The 18,526-nt window shown below is 41.3% G+C and overlaps 1 protein-coding gene, 1 long non-coding RNA gene and 1 gene segment (V, D, J or C); 2 read left to right on the top strand and 1 right to left on the bottom strand.

Annotated features, from left to right (window-relative positions):
* Nucleotides 1-1,130: 1,130 nt before the first annotated feature.
* LOC123987151 lies at nucleotides 1,131-2,044 on the top strand. The gene is made up of 2 exons (XM_046075808.1): nucleotides 1,131-1,595; nucleotides 1,688-2,044. The coding sequence occupies exons 1-2, from the start codon at nucleotides 1,139-1,141 to the stop codon at nucleotides 1,933-1,935; spliced, it is 705 nt and encodes a 234-aa protein (XP_045931764.1). The 5' UTR covers nucleotides 1,131-1,138; the 3' UTR covers nucleotides 1,936-2,044.
* On the bottom strand, nucleotides 2,013-3,224 carry LOC123987344. Its single transcript, XR_006829098.1, has 2 exons — nucleotides 2,816-3,224; nucleotides 2,013-2,731 (listed from the first exon to the last, which is right to left on the bottom strand). It is a non-coding gene; the product is annotated as an uncharacterized LOC123987344 (long non-coding RNA).
* LOC123987204 lies at nucleotides 2,194-5,111 on the top strand. The segment is given in 2 exon segments: nucleotides 2,194-2,943; nucleotides 4,408-5,111. Coding segments are annotated over 2 exon segments (426 nt in total).
* The last annotated feature ends 13,415 nt before the right edge of the window (nucleotides 5,112-18,526 follow it).

The following is an 18,526-nucleotide window of genomic DNA, read 5'->3' on the forward strand; positions in this document are numbered from 1 at the left end:
TGATCTAGAATAATAAGGTGAGAAATGGGTCTATTCTGAGTTCATCCTGCACTGCAGCAGCTAATAAAGTCCATTTAATCCCAAAAACGCTTTTCTTTTAGGCAGGCTGGAGCAGAAAACAACTCACCTTTCTCAAGTTGTACAGTAATGTCACATGTGTATGAAGGTGGATCAAACAAGCTAATCTTAAATGTCAAAGTAGAGAGGAGCCTAGTAGGCCTATTTATTTTCATTCATTACACAATATGAATAAGCTATGCAGACAGTTGTAAAGAAAGAACATCTTTTTCTTCTGTTCTCTACTTGTTATAGTTACACAGTATTAGGGGTGTGGGCTGTATTAAAAGTATCCACTGTCCTCCCATGCTCTAACACACAGTAACGATGAAATGTGTGCTGTTCTCACATTCTTCCTCTGTATGTACACATAAACAACAAGGCAGGGAAATATAAAAGGAATTTATTTTATTGTTTGGGTACATTATTGTTCAGTGTACATGCTCACATCTGAAACAAACTTTACGTGCTTGATAACTCTCTCACCCTGCAGACATCTACACACCAATACCGATTTATGTTCATAGCGGCAAGTGCTATGTAGCTCCACATAGGGGACACAGGAAGTGACATATAACACCTTCATGCGGCGTCGGAACCGCGTAGGAAATTCACAGCCGCACCGGCAGAGCTCCAGAATGTGCAACTCGGCCGGCTCACGCGCGGACGCGCTACAAGTGCGAGGGCCCGCCCAACGCTGCTTGCAGCTTTAATTATTATTATTTTGTACAATGAATCTGAACTTTGATCTCTTGTGTTGCATCTGGTTTCCACTTAACTCTTGAAAAATAAAGATTGGAATTACTCTTCATTATCACAGTCTCCAGGAGCCGGTTGCACCAACAGGGCTTCACTAAGCCTGGTCCTAACTGCTAAGTAGGTCTTAGTTAAGACCAGTCTTTAGAGTTGACCTAACGTCGGTTGCACCAACCAAACTTAAGCCTAGGCTTAACTACGCCTGGTCTTAGCGATGCGCGTTCATGTGAATGGCTACAGAACTATAGTGGTTGCCTAGCAGCGTGCGTTGCTGGGTTACACTGTAAACTATCTTCCGCTGTTTTGTTAACTTGTAGCCGTCTCAATGGAGGATCAAAGAAAAAGGAAAGGAAATTCCACCGACATTGAGATACGAAAGTTAATTGAGCTGTACAGTCAGCACAGACACACACTGACTGCCAAGCAATCAAACTCAATAACGAACAAGAAGAAACAAACAACATGGAAACAGATAACGGAGGCGATTAACGATTGCTCTGACTCCGGCTGCCTTCGGACAGAGAGCGATGTGAGGAAAAAGTGGAAAGACCTCCTGAGCAAAGCAAAAAAAGATTTGTCTTCAAAAAAACACCACCCGACCTGCGGGGGTCCTCCCCCAAAAACCTCCGTGTACAGTACCATAATTGTGGATATCTTTGGAGAGGATTCCCCGGCTTTTATTGTTTTGGTCGGTGCAGAAAGTGGCGGTACCGATCTGGAAGAAACTGCTGTCTCTCCAGAGATGGATGTCGACCACTCAAGCGAGTGTGTGAATTGTGAAGGTGTGTAGCCTATATATTGGAGTAGCCTACAATAACAGTTTTAGTAGTTGTCAGATAACAGTAGGCCTATGACAGATTCTCTGTATTTTCAGACTCGATGGAGGCCCCAGTCACTCCACAAAATACTCATGAAGGCAGCAGCGGTGCACCGCCGATGAAACGGAGGAGGAGGCTGGAAGATCTGCAGCAGACACTTCTTGAAAAAGAAATTGTTAGAGTGGAGGCTGAAACAAAGAAATTACAGGCCGAGCAGGAAAAGCTGGAACTTGAAAAAAAATATATCATTAGAAATACAGTTGCTCCAACAACAGATAAGCAGGTCATCTTCGCCTATTTCTGAAGAGGATGGGCGGTCTTTTGTAATTCTGTAAATAAGCCTAATGGCAAATTGTGTGCAATGAATCAATGACAATTATATGTAAATTAAAAAAGAGTTTATTATAAACCTACTGGACTTTCTTTGTGGCTTATTTTTTATGGCAGAATTATTTTAAGTGAAGCAATAGTTTACAACATTTATAAAGCATTAATAATACGTGTACGGACTAGTCGTCCACCGACATCTTCATGCCCTGCATGGTCCACAGGGTCGGCACCTTCCTCCGGCACCGGCTGATGGTGTTGCCTAGGGAGAGGGATCCTCTTGGTGACACAGATGTTGTGGAGGACAGTGCACGCTGCTATTACGATGCAGACTCGCTCAGGGTGCATCCGCATCTCTCCATGAAGACAATGAAACCTAGAAAAAAGAATTAATGATTAGGCTATTGTAAAACCTAAATGTGTCACGTTTGGCGAGTTTTATATAGCCTAGGCCTAGTCTATTTATATAGTTTTCAGTGATCTAGTGACCACACTATATCAGCACCATGGATAGCGGCACAGACACGCGGAAAGAATTTTACCTGCGCTTGAGGACTCCGATGCACCGCTCAACGAGGGACCTAGTGGTGGTGTGGATGGTGTTATACCGTCGTTCTTGCTCAGTCCTCGGAGCAATTATAGGAGTCATCAGCCAGTGTTTCAGTGGGTATCCACTGTCACCGAGAAGCAGCCCATTTACTCTTCCAGCCTCGAAATCCTGGTATAACGCACTCTCTCGGAGGATGCGTGCGTCATGGGTAGATCCAGGCCATCTTGCCACCAAATTAAAGATGTTATAATTGGCGTCACAAGCAATCTGCACATTGATTGAATGGTATCCCTTGCGGTTGACATACAGATACTCATGCTCAGATGGTGCCTGGATCCGGATGTGAGTCCCATCGATGCAGCCCACAATACCAGGAATGCCAGAGGCCCGGAGGAATCGGTGTTTCATCACCGCAGACTTGGCCTCAGTGGGGAGGTGAGCAGATCGTGGAAGGCGACGGCTCAGTGCCAGTGACACTCTGCAGATGGCCCGACATGCGGTGGATTTGTGGACATTAATCGTGTCTCCAACAGTGTTTTGAAACGCACCATTTGCATAAAAACGTAGCGCTATTAACAGCTGTAATGCAGGTGTCAATGCTGCGTTGTGATCCGACACAAACTGTGAGTCGGGTGACAGCTCTTCAACAAGTTCATATATATCTCTCCGACAAAATCGAAACCTCTGAATCAGCTCCTCATCATTGTAAATGTCCAATGGATTGCTTCTGTCCCTAATAACTCTCTCCCGTCTAAAAGCCCGCTCATTGTAAAGTCTGTGTATAAGGCGCGCCATGTCTTTACTGGTCTACTATAGAAACTTGCCTAGATTTTTACTTTACGCCTGCTACTGACTAGGCGTAAGATTTACGCCCGGTCTTAGCGAGAAGAGGACTTGGAGCCTGGATGGTGCAAATAACTATTAGGTCGGACTTAGAATGCTGAGTTAAGACCTACTTACCTTAAGACCAGGCGTAAGCCCTGTTGGTGCAACCAGCTCCAGATGAGTTCGTCAACGAGCGCCGGCGCAGCTGGGACTGAACGCCAGCTCTTCAGCCCTTTTTCCTCGATCACTTCTTAGGACGACCAGAGCCCCGGCTCATAAACAGGAGCTGGTACTCAGGTGAGGAGGGCAGGTGTGTGAATGGAGGCGGAAATGAATGTTTGTAGCTATCCCGGCTATGAAGAAGACTTTCCATGCACACTCTGATGTTTAACAGTGTGTTGATCCTAAGTCCAAGCACCTGAGACGTAGGTGTTGGGTGTTAGGCTGGTATGGCAACACAAATGACGAATGCAAACAGGAAAAATCGCCAGAGATGGAGGGGAGCAGTGGCCAGGCTATACACAGGCGCCATCTTACTTCCCCTGAGCCTGAAATGTGCCCTTTGTGCTTTGGTTTTTTAAATTCAAATGTTATATTTTATACATTAGGATTTGATCAACAATGACAAGGGCTAAATTGAAATACCTAGACAACTGGGTCAGAGCATCTCAAACTAGAACTCTTGAGGTGTGTTCCCAGTGTGCAGTTTGCAGTACCTATCAACTGTTGTGAAAGTCTTCACATGATGCAGACTGTGCTTAATAAACAACTCAAAAAATGCAAAAAGCCTAATGCAAAAATTATACTGAAACATCCAACTCAAATCCAGTTACACACTGTGAGGAGGAGTCAATGCAAAACTCAGATGCCTTCCACCTCTACTTATCTGACTGCAAAGAGGATGACAGAGAACAGTGGGCACACAGTTTAGCATGATGGACTATAGGACAGGACTGCTGCTTTTAACTGTCTGCTGGGCAGGTGAAGAGCTTCACTGATCTTAATGTGAAATGTTTTCATTATGCTACCAATGTTAAGCATGACATGCATACTGTATCTTTTTTGTCTTGACAGGTGTTGATGGTCAGACTCTGACAGAATCTGAACCAGTGGTTAAAAGGCCTGGAGAATCCCACAGATTGACCTGTACAGCCTCTGGATTCACATTCAGCAGCTACGGGATGCACTGGATCAGACAGGCTCCTGGAAAAGGACTGGAGTGGATCGCTTATATAAGCACAGCTAGTACTCCCATCTCTTACTCCCAGTCAGTCCAGGGTAGATTCACCATCTCCAGAGATGACTCCAGCAGTAAAGTCTATCTACAGATGAACAATCTGAAAACAGAGGACACAGCAGTGTATTACTGTGCCAGAGAGACACAGTGAAAGACAATAACAGGAGAGTCATACAAAAACTACTTCCTCTATTTACCACCACTGAGAACATTCAGTATTATAATATTATCAGTATATTTAATTTCCACTACCACTGTGATTGAAAGTAAACATAAATGTTAACAGTACTGTACAGAGTACAGAGTCAACACTTGAAGTCACAGAGTCACTCTCTGTTAAATACAGGCACATTTTAGGGTGCAACATAAAATTAGTAACACACTCCATCATGAAGCAGAGGTGTTTTCCAGGCAGATTTTTTTCACTCTGCACAGACAATATCAAAACAAAAAGTACTTTAAGTGGATATGGTATTATTAAACGCTGATAGAACTGAAATCCAATTATCACTATTTAAATAATAAACAGATGTTGTCATTTCATAGTGTATTGAATTAATTTGTAAACATCATGAGTACACAAAATTAAAATGAATAAGGACAGAAGAATATTTTATTTATAGAGAGCATTTCAAGATCCTCAAAGACACCTTACATGGCAAATAAAGAACCTAAATACAAATTTTAAAAGAGCTGGTGCTCTCAGTAGCTTAATATAGCTATAAGCTATAGCAATTTAAAATTATTTTAAAAGGAGCATTTAAAGTCATTTTTTGAACATAAAAATACTGTATCAGCTTGGTTTGGATGCTGGAGACAGAAGGTTGGTGTTAGATGAAACGGGCTACGGTGGAAAGTACGGCAGTAGAGGATGTTGGTGAAATAAGAGGGGCCTGATCATGGAGGATTTTGTTAGTGAATCAAAGGAATTAGATTTTTATGTAAAGTGATGTGGTCACAGGAGCAGGAGTGATTGAGCAGGTGAACAGCTGGGTTCTGGTCTGGATCCACTACCTGAAACTCCATCCAGTCACTTGGGTCTATCAGAGAGCTTCCGTGTTTGAGGAAACTAATCTTACCAATAAATTAGGGCTCTGACATTAGCTGCCCAGATAAATCCCCCACTTTTTGACGTCTTAGTAAAGTGAGTCTAAGTGAGTTTTATACCCCCAAATAAATGGCAATCGTATTGAATTAAAATTCAAGAATGTCAATGAACACTTAATTGGAGTATTTTTGAAACAAATATAAACTTGGGCCGCAACACCATTTTCATCACATTTAAACGCCCTGCAAGAGAAAGTGGCAAAGACCTCCAAAAATCAATGTATTTGTTTAGTTTGTCTAACTTGAATGAAAAGCTGCTTAAAGTTGACGGTTGCGGTAAGCCAATCACAGGTGAGACTGGTCGAGAAACGGGTTAGGTCACCGGACAATTACAGGCCAATTAGTAGCCTAGAGTCGAAGATAGCTTCAACTCCACCTCCTCGGCCTTCATTTTCCATTTTTACCAAACAAAAATTGAATTTCAGGCTTAATCCAGCAATACACTGTCACACTCTGCCTGTCTGCCATGCTGTGTACACTTTACACTTTACACTTTTGGATTTAGTTAGCGTTATTTTGGTCTGTTGGGTTTTGGGGGTCTGTCTTGTCTGTCGTCTAGTGTTCAGTAACCCTTGTCATGTCTGTTACCCCAGTGATCCCTCTGCATGTCTGTCTCTGTTTTCCTCTGCTCTCTCTCTCTGCCTCGTTAGCCTCATGTCTTTCACTTGTGTTGCTCCCGCCCTGCTCGTTTGTCCCTGTGTGTATATATTCCTGGTGTTTCTGTCTTGTCCTTGTCAGGTCATTGTATGTTGTCACCCTGTGTAGCAGTGTGTTGCTCCTGTTGTCAGCCAATGTCCAATGTTTCCCTGCTCATTTTGGTTTTCTGTTGGACAACCTTTGTTTTTGGACTCTGTCATCAGCCACTCAGTTTGTAAGTGTGCTCGCCTTTGTTTGTTTATTAAAACCCTTCTGAACTGTTCCTGCTGGCTTTCGTGTCCTGCTTTCGGGTCCTACTACCTGCCTCCATAAGACAAACTGTGACAGAATGATCCGACCACAAATGGACCTAGCGGATCTAGCATTATTGGCAGAGGATATAAGGGAGTGGACCTCAACCTGTGAAAGGTTAGGTTCCTCAATCCTGGATTCCATGGACTTGGATCGCAGACTGTTTGTTTATGGCCTCATGGAGAAGACCCTGTGCAGCAAGCCAAGGCTGCTGAATCTCCCCTCCCTGGATGAGCAGTTGGTCGTCATCAGACGGATGAAGAGAGACCTGGAGCAGATAATGGACACTCCCGAGGGTTCGCTGCCTGGTGGCGCTAGAGCTGCTAGCCGCCAGCCTGATCCCCGGCCCGCTAGCTGCAGGGTGGGAGGCATCTTCCTCTCCCAGCCTGCACGCACCCAGCCTGCTAGCTGCCCGCCTGGTCATCTCCCTCCTGTGTTGGCTCCAGCATCCAGACTAGTTGGGGACTCCTGGACATCTAGCTCTCTGGTCTCTTTTTTGATGGACTTGGCATTAGAGCCAGAGAGCCTAAGGATTGCAAGTCCCCAACCAGTCAGCCAACCAGCTAGCTGTCAGCCGGCTAACCCCCAACCTGCTCCGCCTGATTACCGGCCAGCTAGTGCTGCTAGCTTTCTGCCTGCCCACCTGCCTGATCCCCGGCCTGCTAGCGCTGCTAGCAGCCAGCCTGATCACCAGCTGACTCCTGTTCCCTCGTCGGTGTTCCAACCGGCATCAGCTTCGTTGGTGGCCTCAGTCCGAGGACCTCAGCCCAGCTGTGCCTCCAGAGCACCCAAGCTTTGGGTGCCGACCTCCGGAGAGGTCTTGCCGTCGGCCTCCTGCTCGGCCCCCAGTGGGTTTGCTGCCTCACTGTTGGCCGTCCTGCCAACCCCTTGAACTGTTGCCCCCTTGATCTGCCCTGCCTGTTGGGTCGTCCCCCGGGGCCACCTCCCGAACATTGTTGCCTCCCTGTTCTGCCCGGCCTGTTGGGTCGTCCTCCGGGACGGCCTCCTGAACATTGTGGCCCCCCTGGTCTGCCTGGCCTCATGGGTCGTCCCGCGGGACGCCCACCTGAACAGTTTTGCCCTCCTGGTCTGCTCTGTCGACCTCTGGGTCTGCTCCCTGAACTTTTGTTCACCTCGGTCGGCCTCCTGAACTGCCTTGCCCTGCCGGTATTTGGCCTTTTGAGACTTTTGTTTTGTTTTTCTGGCCCTCCGCCTGGGCTCCCTCCGCCCACCCTGGGCCAGCTTGACCTGTTTGTTTTTTTGGGTTTTTTTTTGTGATGTTTCGTTTTAGGACGTCAGGGGCTGTCCTTTTTGGGGGGGGGGTACTGTCACACTCTGCCTCTCTGCCATGCCGTGTTTTGCACTTTTGGATTTAGTTGGTGTTATTTTGGTCTGTTGGGTTTTGGGGGTCTGTTTTGTCTGTCATCTAGTGTTCGGTAACCCTTGTCATGTCTGTTACCCCAGTGATCCCTCTGCATGTCTGTCTCCGTTTTCCCCTGCTTTGTCTCTCCCTGCCTCCAATGCAAATTTAGTTTTAATATATCAACACTGTATCTCCAAAATCTCTGACTGGTAAAATGCAAATTCACACACTGATGCACAGTCCCCACCCATTATGCCTGCATAATATATATCCTTCATTACAGCTTTTGCAGTAGCAGACTCAGCCAAGTTCCCACCATGACAGTTGTACAAAGTGTCCCCCTCTTGGCTCTCATTTCAGGTGAGTGAAGTCGGTGTCCAGGGGAGGAGAAAAGGAGCTTTGGATGTCTGCTGGCTCCCTGTCATCCACATGTACACACTGGCTGTAGATGTTATGAATGATTACTCGGACGATCCTTGTAGTTTATTATTTGTGGTAAATATATACTAAATTTAGATATTTTATGACCTTGTAACTCACTAGTTACTCCCATTATAAATTGTTATGTTTTAATGTCTGCAACCTTGTTAATTGCGCTGCTGCCTGTCTTGGCCAGGATGCTCTTAGAAAAGAGATTTTTAATCTCAATGGAAAAAAAAGGGACTGGAATGGATCAGATAGTGGAACTGGCACAATATTTGCCCAAAGTCAGTGTTGGGCAAGTTACTCAGAAATTGTAATATTACTAATTACTCCTTTAAAAAAGTAATATTACTTTACTTATTACTGGGTGATAAAAGTAACTAGTTATGTTAATACTTTTGAGTGTTTCCCACAGAATGACAGGAGGGGTGGAGGAGGGGGTGTGGGGTTGGACAGGTTTGTGCAGCGGTGTTCACGAGAGAGAGGGAGAGAGACAGAGAGAAGCAGGGAGCGAGCCAGGAGGTGCTGCACGAATATATGCTCCTCAATACAGCTCCTTAATCAAAAATGATTTTAAATACACCTAGTAAAAATTTGAAAATCTATGTGGCGGTCAGCGTTGATAATTATCCAAATTATAGGCTAATTATGGGAAACACACTTTCCCTACCACCCCCTTCACCCCCAAACAAAGCAGTCTCTCCTGATTTTTTTAACTAACATCATATCCATACCATGAGTAAGTAGTTACACTACTTAGTTGGAAAGTAATATTATTACAGTTACTAGTAATGTGTCACTGCCCAACACTGCCAAATACACATCCAAAAATCTAGTGTAGGCTACTTAGAGGTGAAGAGTCTTAAAGAAGGAGACTCTGCAGTTTATTATTGTGCACGAGCCACAGTGACACACCAGACTATAAAGCATGTACAAAAACTGAACACTCGTTTCTGTATGAGATGCACTGAAGTCAGGGCTTTGAAAAAACATTTCCCATTGAATGATGGCCAATAAACAATGAAACACATTTTGTCATGTATTTGTCAGTGTTGTGGGGCAGTTTATCATGACTGAAGACAACGTTATTGTAATTACAACATAATTTAACTGCAGAAAAAGCTTTACTTTACTTTAAAAGCTTTTTCTACAGTACTCAGCTCTTCTAAATTAACTTACTTCAAACCAATAAACACATTAGAAACACTGAATAGTCAGATGAATGATGGAGATAATTTTGTATTATTTTGTGAATAATATTGATCTCATCCAGACTTTTATTTTTACCCCCTACACATACTGCTGACACTTTGGGGGATTTTTTAAACCGAATGTGGATTTGATTATTTTAAGAACCGAGTCTATAGATAAACTAAAATGCTCTTCTCCTCCCTGTGAGGAGGAGTCAATGCAAAACTCAGATGTCTTCCACCTCTACTTATCTGACTGCAGAGAGGATGACAGAGAACAGTGGACACACAGTTCAACATGATGGACTATAGGACAGGACTGCTGCTTTTAACGGTCTGCTGGGCAGGTGAAGAGCTTCACTCGATTTAACATAATTCTGATTTCCTGAACCAATTTAATCAATGTGATTTTTAAAATGTCCTGACAGGTGTTGATGGTCAGACTCTGACAGAATCTGAACCAGTGATTAAAAGGCCTGGAGAATCCCACAGATTGACTTGTACAGGCTCTGGATTCACATTCAGCAGCTACTTGATGGCCTGGGTCAGACAGGCTCCTGGAAAAGGACTGGAGTGGGTTGCCACTATCGATGTTACTAGCATCTACTACTCTCAGTCAGTCCAAGGGAGGTTTACCATCTCCAGAGACAACAGCAGACAGCAGGTGTATCTGCAGATGAACAGTTTGAAGACTGAAGATTCTGCTGTTTATTATTGTGCTCGACAGCCTCACAGTGACTGGAGTTGGTTGAGCAGCTGTACAAAAACCTACAGTACTCATCTTTACTGTGCTGATAGATCCTGAGAAAGACTTCTGTTTTAATTTAAACTTCTGTTTTAATTTTTGTTGTTGTTTTAAGGAAATCCTAAAAAAAAAAAACACAATTAAAATGTCTTACTGTAAAGACCACTTCCTTATAAAACTCCCAATGACAAAACAATCTGAAATCATTATAATATATATTATCCATATAAATAAAATACACAGTACATTTTCACATTCCAGTCACATTCATGTTTAAATGATTTGACCTCTACAGACAGTCACATTGTGGGAGTGAAAATGTTACAGTACCCGATGTAAAAACACTAGAGGGCAGTCAGTGTTAAGTTTCTTACTCTGTCACTTTATTCAAACATAATCTCATATCTGCTGATCTGCTGAAAAAGATCTGTAGTATACATTTTTCCACTTTTCTAAATAAACTTACTTTATGAGGGTTTTGTTTGAGTAAATCCAATCATGGCATGTTATACGGTTTCTAAATGAACCATCTATGTGGTGAGATCTAAGACCATTTTAGCACATTCATTAATAATGATTATTCAATAATGATTAAATAAATAATGATAAAAGATTATTCAACTGTATGCAAATAAAAGTTACTCATAAGGAAGTGAAGTGTGTGTGTGTCAGTGAGAGGACAGAAGAGCTCACATCAGTTCAGCTTCAACTGTTGCGTCAGATGTGTGACCAGGCTGGGCCAGTTGAGCCTGGTCCCAAACTTCACCAACTTTATAAACTTTGTCAAAAATACTCTATTAGCTTCCCACAATAGCCATAAGTTTGCAGACAAAAACTTCTCTGGAGACGGTCAAGAGTCGGTGCAAAAAGAGTTTATTCCAAAACAGGACACATAAACCCATACAACATCCCAGCAGGCTGGACGATGAGGTCAACCCTATGGTCTGCAGACAGCCTTATATACCCCTTCTGGGCTGGTGTGCCCCCCTTCTTTCTTTATGCTGAATCTCTATCTATCTTCTGTTTTTATGCTGTTCACACAGGTTGTTATACCACTTTTACAAGTTTTCCAGCTTTCATTCATCATTCTGTGTTGTTGACTTTCTATATTTATATTTCTATATTTTGTTATATTACAGGATAAGAAACTCATCATTTACATTGTAACTCAAATGTCACCCTTTTTCATCAGTTATGCGTATATAATTTGACGCACAGTTATATTTCTTAAAAAATTACTACAGGAATAACACATGTTGTTGTTATACTGGCTGTTTATTACTTTTTCTTGTCTTCATCTATCCATCCACTTTCTGCCTTTGAAGCTCACCCACTCTGCCGAGCAGAGCCAGCAATTGCTTTGTCAGCAAGTTCACCAAATGCCCATGGGCAAGTTCACTTGAAGTTCACACAGGCTCTATGAATCAGAGGTTGGAAGCTGTCAATCAACCCCTTTAAGCAATCATTAAACATGTAGTCTTAATATCAGCAGACTGACACCTTGGCAGTTCATCATGTTATAACAACAGTGGATATCAGTAGACCAAAGCATGCACTTGTCACAGCAGATTTTGGACACCTGTAGCCTCTCCTGCTCATAACAGTAGATAACAGTTGAGCAAGGTATGCATAGTCTCAGTGTCTGCAGTCAATGCCCCCACTCAGGGATCTTACCACAATGAGCTAGTTACTGCATTCATGATTACAGCACAGCACTTCTAAGTAGAAAATAAGACACATCTCATGATGTGTAATGTTCAAAGATTAAGAAGTAAGTAAGAAGTAAGTAAGGATAATTAATAAACTACCTACTAATGATTAATGCTAATTAAGGATATTAAAATGATTATAAATGATGAACTAAGAATGATTACTTATTAATATTGATTAAAGATAATAAAATGATTGATTAAAGATGATGAATTAGGAATGATTAATGATTACTTCTAATTAAGGATACTAAAATGATCAAAAATGATTTGCCCTTTGCTGATCATGCTACTTTCACCAAAAACCTCACTTTGTGGAATAAGCTGGTGTCTTTTGTGCTGTGTGCTAAAGACAAGACATCCCTACTGTGATAGACAATGTTTATGTATACTTTGCAACACATTTTCACTAATTCTGCTTTAACTTTGCTGGTATTTTTGATGATGTCTTGCTGTGCTCATTCACTTTGCTCCCAGAGCACACGTGCCTGCTTACACACACACTTGCTACTGCCTCCGGGCAGTTAGACACAGAGAGGACCACACACACTCAGAGCTATAGAGTTTCAGCGTTGTGATCTTAACTTTACACTGTAAAATAACACTAAGTGATGACAAGAGCTATAGAGTTTTAACACTGTGATCCTGACTTTACACTTTAAAATAATACTTTAAATGATGAACACTGCACTTAATGAAATGATGGCAATGCAATTAATGACAACAATTTAGGCTGTAATGTTCTAAAATAATTTGCGACCCATCACAACATCAACATGTTCTCTGCAGCTCTGATACTGCTGCTGGCAGCTGGATCCTGTGAGGAGCTTTCAGTGGATTCACACTAATAAACACATTAGAAACACTGAATAGTCAGATGAATGATGGAGATAATGTTGATTTCTGTTTCCACAGGTGTGAACAGTATTGATCTTATCCAGCCAGACACGATGGTTGTGCAGCCTAGACAGTCTTTGTCCATCACCTGTTAGGTCTCTGGTTATTCTTTGACTGCTGACAGCTATGCAACATATTCCATCAGTGGGGAGGAGCAGAGACACTTCTGCTGGAACAGTAGAACACAATAAAAGCAAATAATTTGCAGCCTGAGGACACAGCTGTGTATGACTTTGCACATTACCTCACAGTGATACAAACCACCAACAGACCTGCACAAATATTCAGCAACCTGTGAGAGACAACGTCCTACACATGTTAACAAGACATGCACAGTAACTTCCAGGAAATAGTTTACTTTCAAAATATATTTTACATATTATATATGTATACATACATGATATATTTTTAATTGTTGTGTTCTTGTATGTTGATGAAAAAGACATTTGTTTTGTTTATGTGCAAAGCGATGGACGATACAGTCCTTGGTGTTTGCTCTTTTCTTTGCTTTTCCTTTTGTTTGATGATTTTAATGAATAGGTTTTACATTATCCATGATTTGTGTTATTTTTAATCCCATCGGTCACAATAGTGACCATAAAAAACTTTTTCATTTATAAGGCTCTAAAAATGTTATCAATACATTTTAAGCAAATACTGAAATAATAGAGGGTCTCAATGAAACATGTGCAGTATCACATGTTTAGTCTAAACTGTCACATGACCAGAGCTGCTTAATTCCTGGTTGCACCATGAGAAAAGGATGGCTGCATCAAACCTCCCAAACAAAAGGTTAGTAAAGTATGTTAACATAAAGATAGGATGGAGAGTTTTGGTACACATTATCTTTAAGATGTCTAGTATTACTATTTGATATTATTAATAGTATATTAATATTAATATTTATTTGCATTTACTGAACTTTCTTCAATGTGGTCATAGAATGAGTAACCGTTTTGATGGCAGCAATAGTGACGGGTGGGGTAACACGGGGCAGGTATCCACATTCACAGTTGTTGTTGTACTATCTGCTTGGTTTTTTACTTTTAGTTTTGGGTATGTTGGCTCTAGGTGACCACCCAGACAAGGCATGCACTGTGGTATATAAAAACAAAATCCCCCTCTGTGTATTTCTGTGCCAGAGAGCAATAATAACACAAACCATCAGTAGACCTGAACAAAAATCCCTCAGTGCCTGAACACTGAGGGATTTTTCAGACAGCCTGCAGGGAAAGGACTGGAGTGGATTGGAATGAGATCTACTGGATATTCATTCTACAAAGATTCACTAAAGAACAAGTTCAGTATCTCCTTAGACTCTTCCACCAAAACAGTGACTCTAAACGGACAGAATGTGCAGTCTGAAAACACTGCTGTGTATTACTGTGCCAGAGATCCACAGTGAGAGACAATTACAGGAGAGTCATACAAAAACTACTTCTTCTGGCAACATTCAATTGTTTCAGTATCCCTTTTTAGTTTTTCCTTTCTGTAACTGTCAGTATTGGAAATTTTAATAGTGAGTGACTGAATATTGAGGTCTTATTTTTATCTTAAATATAAAAATGTTTTATTTCTTGTTAAGAAAAATGATCTGTAGTAGTGTGATGAATGTGTTTAACCCTAACCCTAATAAGAGTTGTGATTAAGGCAATGACAGACAGATAGAATAGATAGATACTTTATTTGTTCCTGGGGGGACATTAACATGTCACAGCAGCAGTACACAAAGAAACAACAAAGAATAGTGCTAAAACAAATGTCAAACACAAATACTAACATAAAAGTAAAAAATGTGAGCACTTCACACGTGCGTGATTGGCGAGTCCAGAGGGTTGCACCTGCATACTACAAGTGTGTGAAATGTAGGTAATAAATTGATAAACTATTGCCAAAGTTTTCACATGAAACAGACTCTTCTTAATAATGAAGCCAATTTCATAATGTGTTTGCAGACCTATTGCACAAATTATACTGAACCACGAAAGAGGGACTTTTGGCTGAATGACTCATGTACAGAAAACATTCATCCTACAGTTTCAACAAACAGTAACTGAGATCCAAGTCAAATTCATCTCCTCCCTGTGAGGAGGAGTCAATGCAAAACTCAGATGTCTTCCACCTCTACTTATCTGACTGCAGAGAGGATGACAGAGAACAGTGGACACACAGTTTAACATGATGGACTATAGGACAGGACTGCTGCTTTTAACTGTCTGCTGGGCAGGTGAAAAATTTCACTGATCTTATGTTTTCTTGTAATGTGTCAGTTTGTTGCATGTGATGGTTTTCTTTGCTGTCTTAACAGGTGTTGATGGTCAGACACTGACAGAATCTGAACCAGTGGTTAAAAGGCCTGGAGAATCCCACAGATTGACCTGTACAGCCTCTGGATTCACATTCAGCAGCTACCGTATGAGCTGGATCAGACAGGCTCCTGGAAAAGGACTAGATTGGATCGCTTATATAAGCACATCTAGTTCTCCTATCTATTACTCCCAGTCAGTCCAGGGTAGATTCATCATCTCCAGAGATGACTCCAGCAGTAAAGTCTATCTACAGATGAACAATCTGAAGACCGAGGACACAGCAGTGTATTACTGTGCCAGAAGAGACACAGTGAGAGACAATAACAGGAGAGTCATACAAAAACTACTTCCTCTATTTACCACCACCACTGAGAACATTCAGAATTATAACATTATCAGTATATTTAATTTCCACTACCACTGTGTTTGAAAGTAAACATAAATGTTAACAGTACTGTAAAGAGTCAACACTTTCTGTCATTTTAGGGTGCAACATGAAATTAGTAACACACTCCAACATTAAGCAGAGGTGTTTTCCAGGCGGGGATGAATGTGTTCACACTGCACAGACAATATCAAAACACAAATTACTTTAAGTGGACATGGTATGCTGATAGTGTTAATTGGATTTCAGTTCTATTGTTTTAGCCTAATGAACAAGGATGTTCTCAGTTGATAGTGTATTAAATTCATTTGTAAACAACATGAGTATATAAAAATAAAATTGATAAGAACAGAGAAATATTTTACTTACAGAGAGCTTTTCAAGATCCACAGACACTTTACATGGCAAGTACAGAAACTAAATAAAACTTTCCGGTTGTACATGGTAGCTCAATATACAGTATCACACAGTGATTTGAACTTCCAGTGACCAGTAAATGCTCCGTATTTGTACAGCGCCTTTCTAGTCTTTTCAAACACTCAAAGTGCTTTTACAGTAAATTACATTCACCCCCACACTGTATTTATTTATTTATTTTTTTTTTTTGAGGAAACAGCAAATTTACACTGTTATACAAGGAGAGGGACTGATTATACAGGGCCCCAATGGACGGAGGTCCCTTTAAAATCCTGGAATGAAAACTTTGTTTTTGTTTGCAATGTTAAATTTTTAAGCAAGTAGTTTCAAACTAAATAAAAAGCGTCTGAATAAATCAGTTGGGAGACTGAACTTTGTATATCCCCCCAAAAAAAATTAAAAGTAGTGGAGGCCACTCTTACCATTTCTAAAAGACGCAAAATGGTTTAGCAGAGCAGAGTGACGCTGATGCTGGAGCATCAACATGCTTTGTCAAGTCTTTCCCCAAGCACGGGAAATTAAAGGTCCCAAAAAAGAAAGAAAAGAGTAAGGACGCAAAGTGAAGGAAAATAACTGCCAGCTTATTTCTTTCAAAAGAAAGGTGATCACAGTCACAACTAGCAGTTAAAGAATGGTTTAAGCTAATATCAGCAGTTTAGATTGAAGGCAGGTATCTAGTGCAGTCTTGTTCCCTTGTCTTTTATTATGCAGTACTGTACAGTTAGCAATTTCTCAATGTCCGGCTATGACAACTAAGAAGGATTTTTTTTTACCAGCGTTGTACCTTATACCTTGAGAATGATATATGCGTCAATAAACGATAATGCTAATTTGGCTTGATACTCATAGCAAACCTCATTTAATCATAGTAAAATAGTTGTAGGATACAGTTTGTTGAGAAAAGAGTTGAAATGTGGTGAGATTTCAAACTGTGCAGACTTAAGCACAAATAACAGATTATTACTACTTGTTTAATTGTGATAAGAATGGGTCATTAGTGACTACCCTAAACACCATGTGTACAGTTGTTAGCTCCATTATTTCCATTATTTGTCAACATTTTTCAAAAGATGAGTGAGAGACAGGGACCAAGGCCCCATCCACACTACTCCGTTTTAGTTTACAAACGGAGAATTAAAACGAATACGATCTCCATCCACACCAGCGTTTCCGCTGCATTTTGGAGTTGATCTCCGTCTACATTAAAACGACTGAAAACGCACAGCTAGGAGCCGTTCAGGTGCACTGGGCATGCGCGTGCCAGTGTAAACATGAAGCAGATGGTCTGTTCCGTAGTTACAGAAGATTTGGCAAAAAATAATTAAATACAGACTAAGCATCAGACCAGTTTTTTTTATTGTTGCATGGATCAATAAACATATGTAACACATGTAACACAGGAGTGTGGCGTCAGAAAACAGACTGGGAGTTGTTGCAAAGTAAATGGCGACATGCACAGTACAAGTGTAGGCAGATGAGTATTATTTGCAAAACGCAAAACAGGGTCAGCAGCGTTTCCAAACTTCTCGGTTTTAGGTCTTCGTTTTCATCGTTGTAGTCTGGACGGGGAGGTGCAAACGTAGCAAAAGGTCTCCGTTTTAATTCGAAAACGCAGTAGTGTGGATGGGGCCCAAGAGAGGAAGGGGGCCCACAGAGACTGCTTGTATATAGAGCCCAGAAATTTGTGCTACATGCCTGGTCAAAAGAGAAGGAATGAGTGAGCAGGTGACCAGCTGAGAATCCATTTGCAGCCACTTGGGTGTATCAGAAAGCTTCCTTGTTTGAGGGAACTGATCTTGCTAATAAATCAGGGCTCTGACATTAGCTGCCCAGTGAAATCCCCACACTTTTTTACATTTTAGTAAGTGAGTCTTGGAGACATTATGATTGAATTATAGTTTTAGAGAAAATGCTTAATTGGAACTTTACATTTTAAACAAGTACATGAACCCAGGGAGCAACACAGTCACAATTAGTTAGTTAATCACATTTAAACACCCTAGAGAAAGTGGCAAAGACCTCCAAAAATCAATGCCCTGAATGAAAACCTGCTTAAAGCCTTATTCCAAAATGGATGAAATTCATTATTTTCCTCAATTCTACAATACCCCATAATAACAACGTGATTGATGTTTGTTAGAAATCTATTTTTGTTTTTTTTTAAAGCACAGCCTTTGCTATGACACTCAAAACTGAGCTCAGGTCACACACCTGTCTAAAGTCCCACAGTGCATGTCCAAGCAGGTTTACCATCTTCAGAGGCAGCTGCATGCAGCTGTATCTGCAGATAAACAGTCTGAAGACTGAAGATTCTGCTGTTTATTATTGTGCTTGAGACTCAGAGACTTGCAAAATCCTACAGGACTCATCTTTACTGCATTTATCTGATATGGCTGATATCATTATTTCAAATAGTCAGAGAAAATGATTCTATACAGTTATACCAAACACTGTGAGAAACCC

Source organism: Micropterus dolomieu, linkage group LG02 (genome assembly GCF_021292245.1).
Source record: "Micropterus dolomieu isolate WLL.071019.BEF.003 ecotype Adirondacks linkage group LG02, ASM2129224v1, whole genome shotgun sequence".
Classification (NCBI taxonomy): domain Eukaryota; kingdom Metazoa; phylum Chordata; class Actinopteri; order Centrarchiformes; family Centrarchidae; genus Micropterus; species Micropterus dolomieu.